Genomic DNA, 20,893 nt, shown 5'->3' with positions numbered 1-20,893 from the left:
CCCTGCCACCAGTTCCGCAACCTTTACACATGTCTACTGGGTGAAATACCACTGTGTGCAGTCACAGCAGCAAGATTTGTGACCTGTTGCCACAAGAAAAGGGCAACCAGTGAAGAACAAACACCATTGTAAATACAACCCATATTTATGTTTATTTATTTTCCCTTTTGTACTTTAACTATTTGCACATCGTTACAACACTGTATATATACATAATATGACATTTGACCTGTCTCTATTCCTTTGAAACATGAGTGTAATGTTTATCGTTCATTTTTTATTGATTATTTCATGTTTGTTTCTTATCTTTGTCACTTGCTTTGGCAATGTAAACATGTTTCCCACGCCAATAAAGCCCTTTGAATTGAACTGAATTCTACCCTGAGGATCTCTCTGCAGATGTAGGCAGTCCACTCCTCCTTCAGAGAGTTCCCCTTGGTGTTCTTAATCAGATCTGTTACTGAGCCTGCCCCACAGAACTCCATCACCAACTACAGAGAGAGAGAATTAACACACACCAAACTGAACAGCACTCACTCACTCACACAGGCACACACAGGCATACGTACCCATAGCTGGTCGTCGATGCCAGGAGGGTTCTTCTTGACGAAGGCACCGTAATAGGTAGCAATGTTCCGATGATGGCTGTACTTCTTCAACATGTTGATCTCTGCTTTAATCTCCTCTTCCTCATCCTGGAACACACACACACACACCTTAGAGTGGTACACAAACACAGTCGACAGGATTTGGGATTTCTCAAAATGAGTCTGAATGGCAGTTTTTGGTTTTTACGGTTTTCTATGTGCGTCTGTGACTTACGCCAGTGACGTCCATAACTTTGATAGCGGCAAGCTGGCCAGTTTTGACATGGCGACCCTGAGAGACAGAGAGAGAGATGAGTATCTAAAATAAAGCAGTTTTACCAACAGTTCCATCATGTAACCGGTTTGTGTTTTAGTCCCAAAGCCACAGCCTGTCACCCAGCTCTCAGCCTGACAAAGACGGCTGATTGACAGCAGGCCAGCACACACAGGACTGCTGCTGATGCCCACTGACAATTCTCCATCTGTACACTGAGTTGACAAAACATTAGGAACACCTATTTCTATTACAAAGCTTTCCCCTGGATTCACCTGGTCAGTCTATGATCTCTTATTGATGTCACTTGTTAAATCCACTTCAAATCAGGGTAGATGAAGGGGAGGAGACAGGTTAAAGATTTTTAAGCCTTGAGACAATTGAGACATAGATTGTGTATGTGTGCCATTCAGAGGTTGAATGGGCAAGACAACATATTTAAGTGCCTTTGAATGGGGTATGGTGGTAGGTGCCAGGAGCATCGGTTTGAGTGTGTCAAGAACTGCAATGATGCTGGGTTTTTCACTCTCAACAGTTTCCTGTGTGTATCAAGAATGGTCCACCCCCCAAAGGACATCTAGCCAAATCGACACAACTGTGGGAAGCCGACATGGGCCAGAATCCCTGTGGATTGCTTTCAACACCTTGTAGAGTCCATGACCCAACGAATTGAGGCTGTTCTGAGAGCAAAAGAGGGTGCAACACAATATTAGGAAGGTGTTCTTAATGTTTTGTACACTCAGTGTAGCAGTGGCAGCTACAGTAGGGAAGTTAAATAATGCCCAAAAACAGCAAGATGTAACATAAGATGAGGATTGAGTCAGCATGTGTCTGTGTAGAGTGGAAGAACTCACACATCACTGCTGTAACACACACAGATAATACAGTATGTTGTTTCTCAGTATTGCGTCAGACACACTGACTGTATTTGACGGGCAGAGAAGCTGAACCAAAGTGTTCTTTCCTTTCCCTTCTCTGCCATCCTTCTCTCTCGCTCTCTGCCACCCCCCGTTCGCTCTCTCTCGCTCTCTCATCTCGTTCAGACATGCTGTGAGACAGCTGACGACCCACAACTCCATTCTGCCCTACCAGGCCGAGACAGACAGACAGACAGACAGACAGACAGACAGACAGACAGACAGACAGACAGACAGACAGACAGAGACTGAGACAGACAGACAGACAGACAGACAGACAGACGACAGACAGACGAGACAGACAGACAGACAGACAGACAGACAGACAGAGACAGACAGACAGACAGACAGACAGACAGACAGACAGACAGACAGACAGACAGACAGACAGACAGACAGACAGACAGACAGACAGACAGAGACTAGAGAGATGAGACAGACAGACAGACAGACAGACAGACAGACAGACAGACAGACAGACAGACAGACAGACAGACAGACAGACAGACAGACAGACAGACAGACAGAGACTAGAGAGATGAGACAGACAGACAGACAGAGAGATGAGACAGACAGACAGAGACTAGAGAGATGAGACAGACAGACAGAGACTAGAGAGATGAGACAGACAGACAGAGACTAGAGAGATGAGACAGACAGACAGAGAGATGAGACAGACAGACAGAGAGATGAGACAGACAGACAGACAGACAGACAGACAGACAGACAGACAGACAGACAGACAGACAGACAGACAGACAGACAGACAGACAGACAGACAGACAGACAGACAGAGAGAGAGAGAGAGAGAGAGGAAGAGAGCGAGAGAGAGACAGACAGAGAGGACTCTGCTTGGTCCAGGTGTGTAGCTGACTGTCCTAAACACTCTGGGCATACTGACTCACTCTCCCTTACACAACACCAGTGAAGCTAGGTCGCGAGCCCGCACACGCACGCCAGAAAACACACACTCTTAAACGGAAATGGAATGGCAGATATGCGGAAAGTATATTACACACAGGAAGAAAACAAGATCAGGTGTAATTTCCTGGGAAGCTTGTAGCTTATGGTTCTGTGGGAGCAGATTGGATGACAACTATACATCCTGAGAAGCCCATCACACTCGTACCCGTATACAGGTTGAAAGAATTGCAGATTTGGACACTGATAAGGTCCTAACTTGGAACGTAGTGGCTGTACAGTAACAAGCTATATGTGACATCAGAGATCTGTCTCCACTTCCCAGCTCTGTATGGGTTTTGACTGACAGCCGCTCTGAACTTGAGCACCACACGTGACAAGAAGTTGCCCCCATTCCTCCTGCTAATTGGGCAACTTTTGCAAAAATAATGATGTCTGAGTGAGGGAAAGCTTTAAATTAAGAGGACTCGATGTATTTTGAAAGATGATGACTGTTTTGATGTCATACAAGCAAGGCAAATGTCCATATCATAAAACTCATGTAAAATACAGCGTCAACGCTTATGATCGCAATGCTTGATATAGAACAGTAACAAGATGACGTGGCATTATACCCTGGGTTGTCCTGAACACGATGAGCCTGTTTGTTGTATTGTGAAGAACATTTGCTGCGGACCACCCATCTGAATGCCCTCATTACTCCATCCCATGCGCACCAAAAAGACCATCTGCTCCTCTGAATTGCTTTGTGAAAGCCTTACACTAAGATTGTATTTTATCATTTAGATAGCTATTTTGGCAATAGATAGAATGATGCCTACCTGACCCAGATTGTGATTTAAAAATGGACCGTTTTTGAATTGCCTAAACAACAACAGTAATTGTGTGATGGCGGGGATGCAGGACTGTGTTCCACACAAAACAACTCCCAGTGTGCTTGCTCTAGTTCCTCAAAGGCACAGCTAGAAGAACTACAAAAACACCTTATAGTTGACTCTTCTTTGAGTCATAAAAGTGCATTGAATTTAATCAGGAACTTTGCAAATGTTGCAGAGGTGTGTGGCCACTTGAAGACACCAGTTAGACCTCTCCCTCAAAACCTTGTACATTTTTGGGGTTATATAATGTATTCTGGGTATTTTCAGATTTTGTTATCAACAAATGCAGTGAAAGGTACAGTAAATTCAACAGTGTAATGTTTGGATCCAGTCTTGTGTCAGCTGAACGGTTGTGTCCTCACCTTCAGTCTAATAGCCTTGGTTATGCTTTCCATATTTGTTCTGCAAGAAACATTTAAATCTTACCCTATCCATATAGGCTAAATCCCACGATTGTAAGGGCTTAAAACAATATATATAGAAATATACATTGAGTGTACAAAACATTAAGAACACCTTCCTAATATTGTGTTGCACCCCCTTTTCCCCTCAGAACAGCCTCAATTTGTCAGGATATTGATTCTACAAGGTGTTGAAAGCAATCCACAGGGATGCTGGCCCATGTTGACCCCAATGCTTCCCACAGTTGTGTCAAGTTGGCTGGGTATCCTTTGGATGGTGGGCCATTCTTGACCCACACAGGAAACTGTTGAGCGTGAAAAACACAGTAGCGTTTCAGTTTGACACTCAAACCGGTGCGCCTGGCACCTACTACCATACCCCATTCAAAGGCACATATCTATCGTCTTACTCATTCACCCTCAATGGAACACATACACAATCTTTCTATAAACCGTCTCCTCCCCTTCATCTACACTGATTGAAGTGTTTTTAACAAGTGACATCAATAAGGGATCATAGCTTTCACCTGGTCAGTATATGTCATGTCAAGGAAAGAGCAGGTGTTTTGTCCACCCAGATAAAACAATACTTGAAACATAGATATAGTAATAGATAAGAGAAGGAATCTGATCGAATGACAATGGCGTGGTAAACAGAGACAAACATTCTTCCGACTTTATGTGTGTGTGTGTGTGTGTGTGTGTGTGTGTGTGTGTGTGTGTGTGTGTGTGTGTGTGTGTGTGTGTGTGTGTGTGTGTGTGTGTGTGTGTGTGTGTGTGTGTGTATAAACACTCCTTGGTTCAGACTCCTCGCATTCCTGACCCCCTGAGTACTGTTACCTGCTACCCTACTGACAAGACCCCACACGCCAGTCAGAGAGAGAGAGAGAAAGAGAGAGATGGAAGGGGCTATGAGGCCTACAAAACAACACTCTTCTAGTGAAAAGCTAGATAACATCTAAAACAAACAGGCTAACAGCTTCACACTAACCACATATCGCTGTCTGTCAGACTCCCTGAACAGCCGACCGAGGCTGTAATCCCACAAGCTAGCTCGCAACAAGTGCATCAGGGCGGTTTGATGTGAACATCAAGTCCCTGGCAGAGAAAGAGTTTACTGCAACCACATCAAGTGATACCTGATCCTTATCCAAAAACAACCCCTAACTCCAACCCCTGGTGTCTTCAACAGCGTTGTTAGTTGGTTAGCCTAACTTACATACCTAGCTACACTATATATACAAAAGTATGTGGACACCCTTTCAAATGAGGGGATTTGGCTATTTCAGCCACACCGGTTGCTGACAATCGAGCACACAGCCATGCAATCTCCATAGACAAACATTGGCTGTAGAATGGCCTCACTGAAGAGCTCAGTGACTTTCAACGTGGCACCGTCATAGGATGCCACCTTTCCAACAAGTCAGTTCGTCAAATTTCTGCCCTGTTAGAGCTGCTCCGGTCAACTGTAAGTGCTGTTGAGAAGTGAAAATGTCTAGGAGCAACAACGGCTCAGCCACAAAGTGGTAGGCCACACAAGCTCACAGAATGGGACCGCCGAGTGCTGAGGCGCGTAAAAGTCTTCTGTCCTCGGTTGAAACACTCACTTCCGAGTTCCAAACTGCCCTTGGAAGGAACATCAGAACAATAACTGTTCGTATGAGATTCATGAAATGGGTTTCCATGGCCAAGCAGTCGCACACAAGCCTAAGATCACCATGTGCAATGGCAAGCGTCGGTTGGAGTGGTGTAAAGCTCGCCGCCATTGGAGCAGTGGAAATGCCGTTTTCTGGAGTGATGAATCACAATTCACGATCTGGCAGTCCAACTGATGAATCTGGGTTTGGCAGATGCCAGGAGAATGCTACCTGCCCCAATGCATAGTGCCAACTGTAAAGTTTGGTGGAGGAGGAATAATGGTCTGAGGCTGTTTTTTATGGTTCAGGTTAGGCCCCTTAGTTCCAGTGAAAGGAAATTTTAACACTACAGCATACAATGACATTCTAGACATGACTGTGCTTCCAAATTTGTGGCAACAGTTTGGGGAAGGCCCTTTCCTGTTTCAGCATGACAATGCCCCCATGTACAAAGTGAGGTCCACACAGAAATGGGATGTCGAGATTGTTGTGGAAGAACTTGACTGGCCTGCACAGAGCCCTGACCTCAACCCCATCGAACACCTTTGGGAGGAATTGTAATGCCAACTGCGAGCCAGGCCTAATTGCCCAACATCAGTGCACGACCTCACAAATGCTCGTGATTGAATGGTAGCAAGTCCTCGCAGCAATGTTCCAACATCTAATGGAAAGCCTTTCCAGACGAGTGGAGGCTGTTATAGCAGCAAAAGCAAAGGGGGGGACCCCTGCCAACTAATATCAACATATTTCGTTTTTCAGAAATGATTTGCCTTCTGTAAGTTTACGAAATATTGTGGATGAACATCTACTTCTGACTTGAGACTCCAGAATCCTGATTCTATAAGGAAAATAAATTATATTCACTGACGGTCAAAAGTTTTAGAACACCTACTATTTCAAGTGTTTTTCTTTATTTTTACTATTTTCTACATTGTAGAATAATAGTGAAGACATCAAAACTATGAAACAACACCTATGGAATCGTGTAGTAACCCAATTTTTTTTTCAACAAATCTAATATATTTATATATTATATTTGAGATTCTTCAAATAGCCACGACTTTGCCTTGCAGGCTGATGTCTATCAGAGCAGAGAGAGATCATAGAAAGTGAATGTCATTCTCGTTCTTTGAGAGACGCGTGCTTCTCATACGGCCACACGTTGGTCTCAAACATAGGTTGCAATGTTGCGCAAACAATAAGCTGGAAATCAACTTTTTTCACATTACGGGGACAGAAGAATTAACAATTTAGAGGCAACTCGAATGAACTTCGATCGCTTTCATTTGAAGTTTTACATTGCAAAAAGTGGAAATAAAATGTTCCATGCCATGACAGGTACCGGATCTGCCCAAATAGATACCGTAACTAAACGGTGTGAAACGAAGAGTTACCGGATCCTGTTCCGGCAGTATCTGGCGCAAATTAAGCACCGACCAACACCGGACGTCCATAGACATTCAAACGTAGTTGGAATTTCGTCAGTTCAAATCTGAACCAATCATAGACGTCTGTTTCACAAGTTTGGAAAGCACACTCCCCAGGACAGAAGAGTAGAGTAAATTTACAGTACAGTCAGTACAGCAGAGCACACTACAGTACAATGTACTGTATTGTACTGAACTCTACTGTACTGATGATGCCCACACTTGTGAAACATAGACTTCTATGTTTTGCAGCGAAGCTCATTAGAATAATTCCTTGTGTGTGAATAATACCCAAACATGCAAAAAAGGATATTACATTTGTCTACCTTTGTGTTACTATTCAGGATACACCATGAAGAGGATAACATACATAATGATGCATTTCTGTACAGTTCAGGGACCCATGAAGTGTTAATCCACTTCACTTACTGATGTTCTATAACCAAAATATTCGTTTTTCTAACTCAAGGTGTCATGTCGTATCTTTCTGAGAACATCTTGTAATCTTAATTCTGAGTAGATATTTAACAATTTTTGGAAAACTTGGTCAAATTAAAAACTCAGGGGGATTTTACAATCATTCTGTTACCAAACTTTACATCTGCACTGTTCTTCCAGTAAATTCGTTTTTTGTAAAACTTTGTGGAAATTGTTAAAAGTTGTCTTTCTGCATAGAGTTATGTGGCTTGTTTAACTTTGTGTTTTGTTTGGCATACATTTTAAAGTGAGGAATCGAAGTCTCAGCGTCATTCCGTTACTGTGGAATTGCCTTACCCTTAATGTATATTGAATAGGTATGAGATACAAGCTCACAAGTGCCTGGGTTTAGGGGCTAGGCTAGGGGTTGTTTCTGGACTGTGCCCTGAAGTAAAAAAAATTAATGTCAAAATAAAACTCAACTCTCTCCCCTCATTGGCAACTCGTTACAGTTCAAGGGAAGGTGACAGAGCTGACCTGCCCGTTTTGGTTGATCAGAGCTCATGTGGGAGGAGTCATCAGGCACGCTCTTGTCTGATAGGTTGAGTGTGTGGTGAGGGGTGTGTCTTACCTTGTAGACCTGACCGTAGGTTCCATTTCCCACCAACTCCACTAGTTCAAATATACCAGCTGGGTCCTGGAGAGAGAGAGATAAATAAATAAATAAATAAATAAATAAATATATATATATAGAGAGAGAGAGAGAGAGAGAGAGAGAGAGAAATAGAGAGAGAGAAAGTAGAAATAGAGAGAGAGAGAGAAAGTAGAAAGAGAGAGAGAGAAAGTAGAAAGAGAGAGAGAAAGTAGAAAGAGAGAGAGAGAGAAAGTAGAAAGAGAGAGAGAGAAAGTAGAAAGAGAGAGAGAGTAGAAATAGAGCGAGAGAGAGAGAAAGTAGAAATAGAGAGAGAATGTAGAAAGAGAGAGAGAATGTAGAAAGAGAGAGAATGTAGAAAGAGAGAGAATGTAGAAAGAGAGAGAGAAATGTAGAGAGAGAGAGAAAGTAGAAAGAGAGAGAGAAATGGAGAGAGCGAGAGAAAGTAGAAAGAGAGAGAGAAATGGAGAGAGCGAGAGAGAGAAAATAGAAATAGGGAGAGAGAAATAGAGAGAGAGAGAAAATAGAAATAGGGAGAGAGAGAGAGAGAGAAAGAAAGCAGAAATGGGAGAGAGAAATAGAGAGAGAGAAATAGAGAGAGAGAGAGAAAGAGAGAAAGAGAGAGAGCAAGAGAGAAATGGAGAGAGAGAGAAATGGAGAGAGAGAGAAATAGAGAGAGGGGGAAATAGAGAGAGGGGGAAATAGAGAGCGGTTAGTCAAGCATTGAAAGTATTTTCTCAAGAATTCAGACCCTCTGGAATCTGATCCCCACCCCACACACAAGTGTGTACGAGCAAACACACAGTAGGACAGAGATCTATTGCGGTACACTGTGACTCCATAGAACGTGTGTGTGTGTGTGTGTGTGTGTGTGTGTGTGTGTGTGTGTGTGTGTGTGTGTGTCAGTGAGTGAGTGAGTGAGTGAGTGAGTGAGTGAGTGAGTGAGTGGGGAATACTGGAGTTGAAATCAGCCACATGCTTCCATAGGGTAATTGCAAAAAATCTAAGTCATTTTTTATTCAAGGTCGAACAGAAGCACTTTTAAACCTAGAACACTGCTCTAGAGACAGGCGGTGACCTACCACACACTCTCCCTTCAACTAGCACCACCACTCACATCGATATCTTTTAACGTGAGTGTGTGAGTGTGTGAGTGTGTGAGTGAGTGAGTGAGTGAGTGAGTGAGTGAGTGAGTGAGAAAGGGGGAAGCATTAGTCATGGGTTTGTGTGCGTATGTCTGTGTAAATATCAATATGAATATTGTGCTCATTTTCTTGTTTTGTACCACTCAAGTTATGGTGTCTCGAAGTTGATGAATGTATTGACCCCCTCATTTACTGATCCCCTCAGCGCGCTCTGTGTGTGTGTGTGTGTGTGTGTGTGTGTGTGTGTGTGTGTGTGTGTGTGTGTAGGGCGATATGGCCAATATCATAACACGGTGTTTTTTTTAAATTGGATGGTATGATGTTATTTGACTGCATTTAATGTTTTTGAATAATAAAAATGTTACATTTTCTTTATGAGTAGTGAGTGATCCCAGGGTGCTTTATGGGTAGTGAGTGATCCCAGGGTGCTTTATGGGAAGTGAGTGATCCCAGGGTGCTTTATGGGTAGTGAGTGATCCCAGGGTGCTTTATGGGTAGTGAGTGATCCCAGGGTGCTTTATGGGAAGTGAGTGATCCCAGGGTGCTTTATGGGTAGTGAGTGATCCCAGGGTGCTTTATGGGTAGTGAGTGATCCCAGGGTGCTTTATGGGTAGTGAGTGATCCCAGGGTGCTTTATGGGTAGTGAGTGATCCCAGGGTGCTTTATGGGTAGTGAGTGATCCCAGGGTGCTTTATGGGTAGTGAGTGATCCCAGGGTGCTTTATGGGTAGTGAGTGATCCCAGGGTGCTTTATGGGTAGTGAGTGATCCCAGGGTGGCAACACATCCATTCTAAGAGATTTCAATGAGTCTTTCTCCAGTCTGATTGGTTTGTACTGTTTAATTAGACTTCAACCCAAAACAATTTTCAGCATTTTCATCCATTTCTGCATTTCCTGCACTCACTGAGATCATTTCCACCATGCTACGTAGGGCTGCATGATATGGATAAACAATCTAGGCCTTATTTTTAACCAAATGCTGCAATTGCAATTTTGACATCAAAACTGTTGGAATCATGGAAATAGAATGATTATTCTAATTCTATAGTTAGAGGCGGCAAGTAGCATAGTGGTTAGTGTTGGGCCAGTAACCGAAAGGTTGCTAGTTCGAATCCCAAAGCTGACAAGGTAAAAATCTGTTGTTCTGCCCCTGAACAAGGCAGTTAACCCACTGCTCCTAGACCAGCATTGTAAATAAGAATTTGTTCTTAACTTAACTGACTTGCCTAGTTAAATATAGGTTAAAAATATATATAATAGTAGGCACTTTGAATACAGTGTTGCATGAATTAAAATGCCAGGGAGGACTTATTGTGACAGGGTAGGAACCACAGTGTTGATAAATGTTTCCTAGGGGACCCTATAAACTTTAGCTACATTGAATGTTTTCTCTTAGCTACACTCCATAACCAAAAGTATGTGGACACCTGCTCATCGAACATGTCATTCCAAAAATCATGGGCATTAATATGGAGTTGGTCCCCTTTTTGCTGCTATAACAGCCTCTACTCTCCTGGGAAGGCTTTCCACTAGATGTTGGAACATTGCTTCCATTCAGCCACAAGAGCATTAGTGAGGTCGGGTACGTACGTTGGGTGATTAGGCCTGGCTCGCAGTCGGCATTCCAATTCATCCCAAAGGTGTTCAATGGGGTTGAGGTCGGGGCTCTGTGCAGGCCAGTCAAGTTCTTCCACACCGATCTCGATAAATAATTTATGTATGGACCTCGCTTTGTGCATGGGGCATTGTCATGCTGAAACAGGAAAGGGCCTTCCCCAAACTGTTACCACAAATTTGTAAGCACAGACTCGTCTAAAAAGTCCTTGTATGCTGTAGTGTTAAGATTGGGGCCTAGCCCAAACCATGAAAAACAGCCCCAGACCATTTCATGAAGCTCCAGACGAACAGTTCTTGCGTTGACGTTGCTTCCAGGGGCAGTTTGGTACTCGGTAGTGAGATATGCGCTTCAGCACTCGGCGGTCCCGTTCTGTGAGCTTGTGTGGCCTACCACTTCACAGCTGAGCCGTTGTTGGTCCTAGACGTTTCCACTTCACAATAACATCACTTACAGTTGACCAGGCTGCTCCAGCAGGGAAGAAATTTGACGAACTGACTTGTTGGAAAAGTGGCATCCTATGACGGTGCCATGTTGAAAGTCACTAAGCTCTTCAGTAAGGCCATTCAACTGCCAATGTTTGTCTTTGGAGTTTGCATGGCTGTGTGCTCAATTTTATACACCCGTCAGCAACGGGTGTGGCTGAAATAGCAGAATTCACTAATTTGAAGGGGTGTCCACACACTTTTTAGTGTACTTCATGTAGCTAACATATTCATGCTTTGCATAATCCTCTTTGATTTAGAAAGTACTGTTGCACAAACAACAAGCTGATTTAGTTCTACACCATCACTGATATTATCAGGCAGTAAAGCTAATTACGTTTCACTTGACTCAGTCCATTTATCAGCTAACAAGAGTTAGGCCCAACTTGGAGTGAAAACGAAAAGGCTTAAGCAAGACGTTTCCACCAGATGGAACAGTACTTTTACATGATGGAGAGCCTGCTGGAACAAAAACGAGTGCTTGGCGTGTACGCAGCCGACTACGAGTTACCTGTAACAATCAGTACAAACCAGTGGACTCTCATTGGAAACATGAACACACTCCTAGCTCCATTCAAACTACTGACTGGAGAAATAAGCTGATGAACTGTGTCTGCAGCAGACGTGATACCCTCTGTCATGACAGTGAAACACCTGCTCAACAAAACTGTCCACACAGACTGTGGGGTTAAAACTTGCAAAAGTACTCTACTAGATGCTGTGAACAAGCGATTTGGTGGCATTCTCTCTGAGCCTCTTTACTGTGTCGCCACCACGCTCGATGTTAGGTACAAGGACCGCTACTTTGATGCAGACAAGAAACAGGGTTTACGTTAAATGTTAGTGTAACAGTATAGCTTCCGTCCCTCTCCGGGCACGAACCAGGGACCCTCTGCACACATCAACGACTGCCTCCCACGAAGCATCGTTACCATCGCTCCACAAAAGCCGCTGCCCTTGCAGAGCAAGGGGAACAACTACTTCAAGGTCTCAGAGCGAGTGACGTCACCGACTGAAACGCTATGAGCGCGCACCCTGCTAACTAGCTAGCCATTTCACACTAGACACATCTGGACAAGATGGAAACGGACACAGTGACAGTACACACCGAGGAAGAGGACCCACGACAGAAGAGGCCACGGACAGACAGAGCTGAAACGTCATTGCTTGACATGTATGATGAACTCCTGGTTGAGAATGAAACGACTGAACAAATTAACAACGAAACAGCAAGTAAGTGGAAGAAATATGTTTTGATTATGTTTTACTCATAACGGGACATATGTAAATGCCAACAAAATAACTTTTTGGTCAGTGTGTCTGTGTGTGTGTTTCAACTACTTAACTGTACAAGAATGCTTAAAAGGGCGCTACATTTTTTAATGTTGGTTATCTGTATCCGTTATTTTGACAAGGAAAATATCGGATATCGGCCAAAAATGTGATATCAGTGCATCCCTGCAAGTGTCTCTTGGTCGAGGAAAAACAAATGAGCTCCTTGATTGACAGGGGCGGGGCTAGTTATGTGTGGAATGCGGCATGGAGAGAGAGATGACTCAAGTAGCGAAAGTAAACTCTAAAAATGGACGTTACAAACGCCTAATCACATTTAACAAACCAAACATTCAAATACCTTTATAGAGGTATATTAATTATATACCGGTATATTAATACCGGTATATCCCTAGCTGGGTTCCAGACCTGGTGGCCCGCGGGCTGAATTTGGGCCATGGGTGGTTATGTTTTTATTTGGCCCCCAAGTTATTGTTGAATTTCAATGTTGGATATAAAAAACACCAGGAAATCAACTCCAAGTGATTTTTATTTTTCATATTTTCGCAAGTATTCCCACTCATAATAGAGAGACGTAATCGTATACAAATGTAAGTAAGGTTTGAAATGATGTTTTAGTGAAATATCTGTTTGGGCTTCTTGTGGTCATTTTGTAGTCTACAAATTATTTGTAATTATGTCCTGCCAGCCAGAACATCCGCTCAAGAAAAATGTTTTAAAAAATGGTCCCACAGCTGGATCTAGTTGATGATCCCTGGTCACAACCGTAAGGCTCTCCAGAGGGTAGTGAGGTCTGCACAACACATCACCGGGGGCAAACTACCTGCCCTCCAGGACACCTACAGCACCCGATGTCACAGGAAAGCCAAAAGGATCATCAAGGACATCAACCACCCGATCCACTGCCTGTTCACCCCGCTATCATCCAGAAGGCGAGGTCAGTACAGGTGCATCAAAGCGGGGACTGAGAGACTGAAAAACAGCTTCTATCTCAAGGCCATCAGACTGTTAAACAGCCATCTCTAACATTGAGTGGCTGCTGCCAACATACTGACTCATCTCTAGCCACTTTAATAATTAAAAATTGATGTAATAAATGTATCACTAGCCACTAAACAATGCCACTTTATATAATGTTTACATACCCTACATTACTCATCTCATATGTATATACTGTACTCTATACCATCTACTGCATCTTGCCTATGCCGTTCGGCCATCACTCATTCATATATTTTTATGTACATATTCGTATTCATTCCTTTACACTTGTGTGTATTAGGTAGTTGTTGTGAAATTGTTAGGTTAGATTACTTGTTAGATATTAATGCATGGTCGGAACTAGAAGCACAAGCATTTCACTACACTCGCATTAACATCTGCTAACCATGTGTATGTGACAAATACAATTTGATTTGATTGGGGGGAAGTGAGGCCAGGGAAGACAGGAAAAGGAAATCCTCCACCATGGGCAGTGTGCTGCTCCCAGCATCTGGGTGACCTCATTTCCAGTCGCTCCGCAGATCTGGACGAAAGCTCAAGAGGCCAGCAGTGTGGGTAATAACTGTCATACATCTATTAGAGAGAGAGAAGAGCTGAGAAGCTGCAAATTGTTTAAGTCTATTAGAGAGAGAGAGAGAGAGAGAGAGAGGGTGAATGAGTCAACGTGATGTTGGACGTGCCAGATTTCTACAATCCAGATGCCGCAAATGTGTATGTATGCGTGTTTGCATAGTACGTGCATCATTCACAGCCATATGACAAGAATGTAATCTACAGACAGACAGACAGACAGACAGACAGACAGACAGACAGACAGACAGACACAGCCGCTCCAGCCTGTCATGTTGGGGCTTGAGCCTGCTGCTGCTGGTAAGATCCTGTTGCGTAACGACCTGCCTGTAATGACTATGTAAGACTACAGAGGCTGTCAAAACACACAGCACAAAGAACAGTGGTCTTACATTTCCTTTGCTTGTGGAGGGGTGGCAACTGTCTTAGAGCCCTCAAACTGAACTCGATCTCGAAGCCAATCCTACTTCTTTTCGTTGTTCCCATCTAATCAGGGACCGATTTAGACCTGGGACACCAGGTGGGTGCAATTAATGATCATGTGGAACAGAAAACCAGCAGGCTCCGGACCTCGTTGGGTATTCCTGTTCTCGAGGATGCAAACGCACACACATCAGAGTGTTGTGAGTTCACTGACCTCACAAAATCCCATAACCAGTTTCTGCTGTTCTCTAATATAATTCAACTGTGTGTGATGCCGCGACAGACAGCATAACATCTGCCCCAAACACAGACAGAGGGGCCAATTAGACACAAACACAGACAGAGGGGCCTATTAGACACAAACACAGACAGAGGGGCCAATTAGACACAAACACAGACAGAGGGGCCTATTAGACACAAACACAGACAGAGGGGCCTATTAGACACAAACACAGACAGAGGGGCCAATTAGACACAAACACAGACAGAGGGGCCTATTAGACACAAACACAGACAGAGGGGCCTATTAGACACAAACACAGACAGAGGGGCCTATTAGACACAAACACAGACAGAGGGGCCAATTAGACACGAACACAGACAGAGGGCCCTATTAGACACAAACACAGACAGAGGGGCCTATTAGACACAAACACAGACAGAGGGGCCTATTAGACACAAACACAGACAGAGGGGCCTATTAGACACAAACACAGACAGAGGGGCTTATTAGACACAAACACAGACAGAGGGGCCTATTAGACACAAACACAGACAGAGGGGCCTATTAGACACAAACACAGACAGAGGGGCCTATTAGACACAAACACAGACAGAGGGGCCTATTAGACACAAACACAGACAGAGGGGCCTATTAGACACAAACACAGACAGAGGGGCCTATTAGACACAAACACAGACAGAGGGGCCTATTAGACACAAACACAGACAGAGGGGCCTATTAGACACAAACACAGACAGAGGGGCCTATTAGACACAAACACAGACAGAGGGGCTTATTAGACACAAACACAGACAGAGGGGCCTATTAGACACAAACACAGACAGAGGGGCCTATTAGACACAAACACAGACCCAGGGTTCCATTACATCACGTTCCAATTGCTGCGAGAAAAAGGCTTTCTGAGGTTGTAACGCGCGTGGGAGTGAGCTGCCACCCCAGCATACATCGGTTGATCTAAATCAATGATCTGATCAGCGGACGCACGACGGCTCGAAGACCACAACCACACACACACAGTCGGTGCAAAGAGGCCGTCGTTAACGGGGGATGGGGCAAGTGCTCGAGAAAACGTCTCATTCATACAGTGCCAATTTTATCACACACACACACGCGCTTTACCCGTAGTGCTGACAGGTCTATCTCATCCAGACTCCGGGCCGGGGAGTCGCTCGCCATGATTCTCTCTCAAAATGGAAGCTTCCTCTCCGCTCATTTACCGAGGAGAAACCCCCTCTCCCCTCCCTTATCCAGCTGTTAAAATCCCCCGTTAGATCCCTGTTTGGCGTCCGTTAATAATATTCTATAAATAATGGGTCATATAATCCGTTTTTCCGTTTGATCCCGGGGGAACGCGTCTCGAGACACCGAGGTGATCCAGGTCCTACATGCTGTAGTCGTTTACACGGCCCCCTCCACCGGAGGATGGTGAAAACACATACACTCCGCAAGAGAGCACAGCTGCGTACACACTGTACACACACACAGCGAGAGAATGCAAAGCGCCCCGGAACGGGGTAGTCTCGCGCTCACAGGAGTGGCCTGGCTGCACGAGCAGCGGGCGGGTCTCCTGAAAACAGGGACGCCCACAATATCACATGCACGCGTGTGTGGGACAGATATGACCCCCCCACCATGAAAGGTTAATTGCATCTTCAGTCTAAAGTGCCATAAAACTGATCATTTCCTTAGTCTTATTGTCTCTTTGTGTCTCCTGCTGCATCTCCACACATGAAGCTTATATATATCATCAACACCACAACCGCGATCAAGATCCTCCTCCTCATCATCATTAATATCTTCCTCAGCAGTAGCGACAGCATCACCACCTTCACCATCATCATCATCGCTCGACTATTTAAAACGGTGTGTCTTGTATGCTGAAGACTATTCTCAATTCCTGACTGCAAATTAATTCTAAAGAAGATTTGTGTGTGATATGCACATGACAAACTGGTGTTCACTGTTGTGCATCACTGAAGCAGCGTTAAGCTGCTGACATATAGAATTGTTTTATCGAGGTCATACCAAGGACCATTTACATGTTTGACTTAGATATATATATATTTTTAAGATAACAAATATTATTTGATGAAGCATTGAATTTGGCCTTACTGCTATTAGCCCAGACGAACACATTGACTAACAGATATACACCATGGAACAACAGATCCCCCCCCCCCCAGTCCCCCCCCCCCAAAAAAAAATGAATCAAAAGGATGTTTGTTCTGGAGTGTCTGCCCTATACCTGAGAGAGACAGGAAAGACCAGGAAACAGCCCCCTCCTCTCCAACAGCTTAGAATGTTATGGGTTAAAGTCTGTTTTAGTCATATACACACAAGGAGAGGGACATTTCCAGCATTCTAGAATAGTGACTGTATCAGGAGTGTGTGTGTGTGTGTGTGTGTGTGTGTGTGTGTGTGCGTGCGTGTGTGTGTGTGAGAATAAGTCAACTACTACATTTTTACATTTGACATTTTAGTCATAACCACATATCACAGTAAGTACATTTTTCTTCAGTAATTAGCTATCAGCAAAGTCAGAGCTAGTAGGGAGAGTCAAGTACGCTGCTAGGTCACCTGCGATACTAGTCAATATTCGACATCCGTCCATGTCTGGGGACATTGCGAGATAACGTGGAAACAGTCCACTAGGAGCATCAGGGAGCGCTCTTATCTTCAAGTAGGTTTCGGTGTTGTGGATGGGCGTAAACATCTGTCTCTGATTTCAAAATGTGCAAGTTCGAATTCAGTAATAGAAAGTTGCTTTTGATATTTTGGTTTTAAGCCTATCCCAAACCTTAACCCTTAAAATAGCCATGCGGAGTTAATGCCTCACCTTAAGAATTAGACTTAATGCATGAACTTAAACCTAACCTTAAACTCACCGAAATGTGACATTTGAGAAACATGGATGAATGTCTGATTCTGACGTGACTGTGAGAGCTGGTAGGAAGTACTGGTGTTAGTTCACTGTGAACATCTGCAGTCCACACTGGTTGGGTATATGCGTCTGTGGGTCATGCATTTACACACTCAAACCAGTGTGCCTGGCACCTACTACCATACCCTGATCAAAGGCACTTCAATATTTAGTCTTGCCAATTCATCCTCATGAATGGCCCATAGACAATCCATGTCTCAATTGTCTCAAGGCATAAAAATCCTTCTTTAACCTGTCTCCTCCCCTTCATCAACACTGAATGACATAGATTTAACAGGTGACATCAGTAAGGGACCATAGCTTTCACCTGGATTCACCTGGTCAGTCTGTCATGGAAAGAGCAGGTGTTCTTAATGTTTTGTCCCCAGTCAGAGTTCTGTAATCCGGAGCATTAATTCAGATACTAATGAATCATCTGTGGAACTGGGCAGGCAGACCAGAGGCGGAGAGGGACCGTGGAAGACATCAGGGCTGATTATACAGGTCTTGAGGGGATACTTGTTGAACTGTTCACCCCTGGGAAGAATAACTCCAACAAATCATGTTCTTTAGACAGACAGAGAGACAGAGTTCTTCATTGCATTGTTTTGCCTCTGGCCAGGTCATCAACTGACTCGGGTCAATAAAGAAGAAAAAGATAAATAATAGACAGGGAAATCGCATATGTTTAATAGTTAACATCTCATCAACGCACATATAATTAAGTATATGACAGTTAATTATTTGGGATTTCTTATAAGGCATGAACAGTCAGTGCAAAACGTGCAGTTCATAGAAACAGGCCAATGAAAGATAGAGTAAAGTGAAAGAGAGAAATGGAATGAGAGAGTGGGATAAAGATGGGACAGAGAAAATAAAGAAAGGAACAGTGAGAGAGATGGGGACAGAGATAAAGGAACAGTGAGAGAGATGGGGACAGAGAGAAAGGAACAGTGAGAGAGATGGGGACAGAGAGAAAGGAACAGTGAGAGAGATGGGGACAGAGAGAAAGGAACAGTGAGAGAGATGGGGACAGAGAGAAAGGAACAGTGAGAGAGAGGGGGACAGAGAGAAAGGAACAGTGAGAGAGATGGGGACAGAGAGAAAGGAACAGTGAGAGAGATGGGGACAGAGAGAAAGGAACGGTGAAAGAGATGGGGACAGAGAGAATGGAACAGTGAGAGAGATGGGGACAGAGAGAATGGAACAGTGAGAGAGATGGGGACAGAGAGAAAGGAACAGTGAGAGAGATGGGGACAGAGAGAAAGGAACAGTGAGAGAGATGGGGACAGAGAGAAAGGAACAGTGAGAGAAATGGGGACAGAGAGAAAGGAACAGTGAGAGAGATGGGGACAGAGAGAATGGAACAGTGAGAGAGATGGGGACAGAGAGAAAGGAACAGTGAGAGAGGGGGACAGAAAGAAAGGAACAGTGAGAGAGATGGGGACAGAGAGAAAGGAACGGTGAAAGAGATGGGGACAGAGAGAATGGAACAGTGAGAGAGATGGGGACAGAGAGAATGGAACAGTGAGAGAGATGGGGACAGAGAGAAAGGAACAGTGAGAGAGAGGGGGACAGAGAGAAAGGAACAGTGAGAGAGATGGGGACAGAGAAAATAAAGAAAGGAACAGTGAGAGAGATGGGGACAGAGATAAAGGAACAGTGAGAGAGATGGGGACAGAGAGAAAGGAACAGTGAGAGAGATGGGGACAGAGAGAAAGGAACAGTGAGAGAGATGGGGACAGAGAGAAAGGAACAGTGAGAGAGATGGGGACAGAGAGAAAGGAACAGTGAGAGAGAGGGGGACAGAGAGAAAGGAACAGTGAGAGAGATGGGGACAGAGAGAAAGGAACAGTGAGAGAGATGGGGACAGAGAGAAAGGAACAGTGAGAGAGATGGGGACAGAGAGAAAGGAACAGTGAGAGAAATGGGGACAGAGAGAAAGGAACAGTGAGAGAGGGGGGACAGAGAGAAAGGAACAGTGAGAGAGATGGGGACAGAGAGAAAGGAACAGTGAGAGAGATGGGGACAGAGAGAAAGGAACAGTGAGAGAGATGGGGACAGAGAGAAAGGAACAGTGAGAGAGATGGGGACAGAGAGAAAGGAACAGTGAGAGAGGGGGGACAGAGAGAAAGGAACAGTGAGAGAGATGGGGACAGAGAGAAAGGAACAGTGAGAGAGATGGGGACAGAGAGAAAGGAACGGTGAAAGAGATGGGGACAGAGAGAATGGAACAGTGAGAGAGATGGGGACAGAGAGAATGGAACAGTGAGAGAGATGGGGACAGAGAGAAAGGAACAGTGAGAGAGATGGGGACAGAGAGAAAGGAACAGTGAGAGAGATGGGGACAGAGAGAAAGGAACAGTGAGAGAAATGGGGACAGAGAGAAAGGAACAGTGAGAGAGATGGGGACAGAGAGAATGGAACAGTGAGAGAGATGGGGACAGAGAGAAAGGAACAGTGAGAGAGGGGGGACAGAAAGAAAGGAACAGTGAGAGAGATGGGGACAGAGAGAAAGGAACGGTGAAAGAGATGGGGACAGAGAGAATGGAACAGTGAGAGAGATGGGGACAGAGAGAATGGAACAGTGAGAGAGATGGGGACAGAGAGAAAGGAACAGTGAGAGAGAGGGGGACAGAGAGAAAGGAACAGTGAGAGAGATGGGGACAGAGATAAAGGAACAGTGAGAGAGATGGGGACAGAGAGAATGGAACAGTGAGAGAGATGGGGACAGAGAGAAAGGAACAGTGAGAGAGAGGGGGACAGAGAGAAAGGAACAGTGAGAGAGATGGGGACAGAGAGAAAGGAACAGTGAGAGAAATGGGGACAGAGAGAAAGGAACAGTGAGAGAGGGGGGACAGAGAGAAAGGAACAGTGAGAGAGATGGGGACAGAGAGAAAGGAACAGTGAGAGAGATGGGGACAGAGAGAAAGGAACAGTGAGAGAGATGGGGACAGAGAGAAAGGAACAGTGAGAGAGATGGGGACAGAGAGAAAGGAACAGTGAGAGAGGGGGGACAGAGAGAAAGGAACAGTGAGAGAGATGGGGACAGAGAGAAAGGAACAGTGAGAGAGAGGGGGACAGA

General features: G+C 44.6%; 1 protein-coding gene across 10 annotated transcripts in view; it reads right to left on the bottom strand.

The window, feature by feature from the left end:
• Positions 1 to 16,406, bottom strand: part of LOC106590524 (TRAF2 and NCK-interacting protein kinase-like) — a 67,274-nt gene extending 50,868 nt beyond the window's left edge. For 4 of the 10 annotated variants that reach the window (XM_045711032.1, XM_045711036.1, XM_045711034.1 and 1 more), the window contains exons 1-5: positions 16,008 to 16,402; positions 8,091 to 8,156; positions 823 to 879; positions 570 to 695; positions 381 to 491 (exon numbers count right to left, since the gene is read on the bottom strand). In XM_045711032.1, coding sequence (XP_045566988.1) covers positions 381 to 491; positions 570 to 695; positions 823 to 879; positions 8,091 to 8,156; positions 16,008 to 16,064 — 417 coding nt within the window. In that variant the 5' untranslated portion in view covers positions 16,065 to 16,402. Of the gene's footprint in view, positions 1 to 380; positions 492 to 569; positions 696 to 822; positions 880 to 8,090; positions 8,157 to 16,007 lie in introns of all 10 variants that reach the window. The other 6 variants (XM_014181618.2, XM_014181617.2, XM_045711038.1 and 3 more) reach the window with 3 other exon arrangements.
• Positions 16,407 to 20,893: the final 4,487 nt, after the last annotated feature.

The sequence above is a fragment of the Salmo salar genome, chromosome ssa29 (assembly GCF_905237065.1).
Source record: "Salmo salar chromosome ssa29, Ssal_v3.1, whole genome shotgun sequence".
NCBI classification, from domain to species: domain Eukaryota; kingdom Metazoa; phylum Chordata; class Actinopteri; order Salmoniformes; family Salmonidae; genus Salmo; species Salmo salar.
This window is presented reverse-complemented; position numbering and strand designations above follow the sequence as displayed.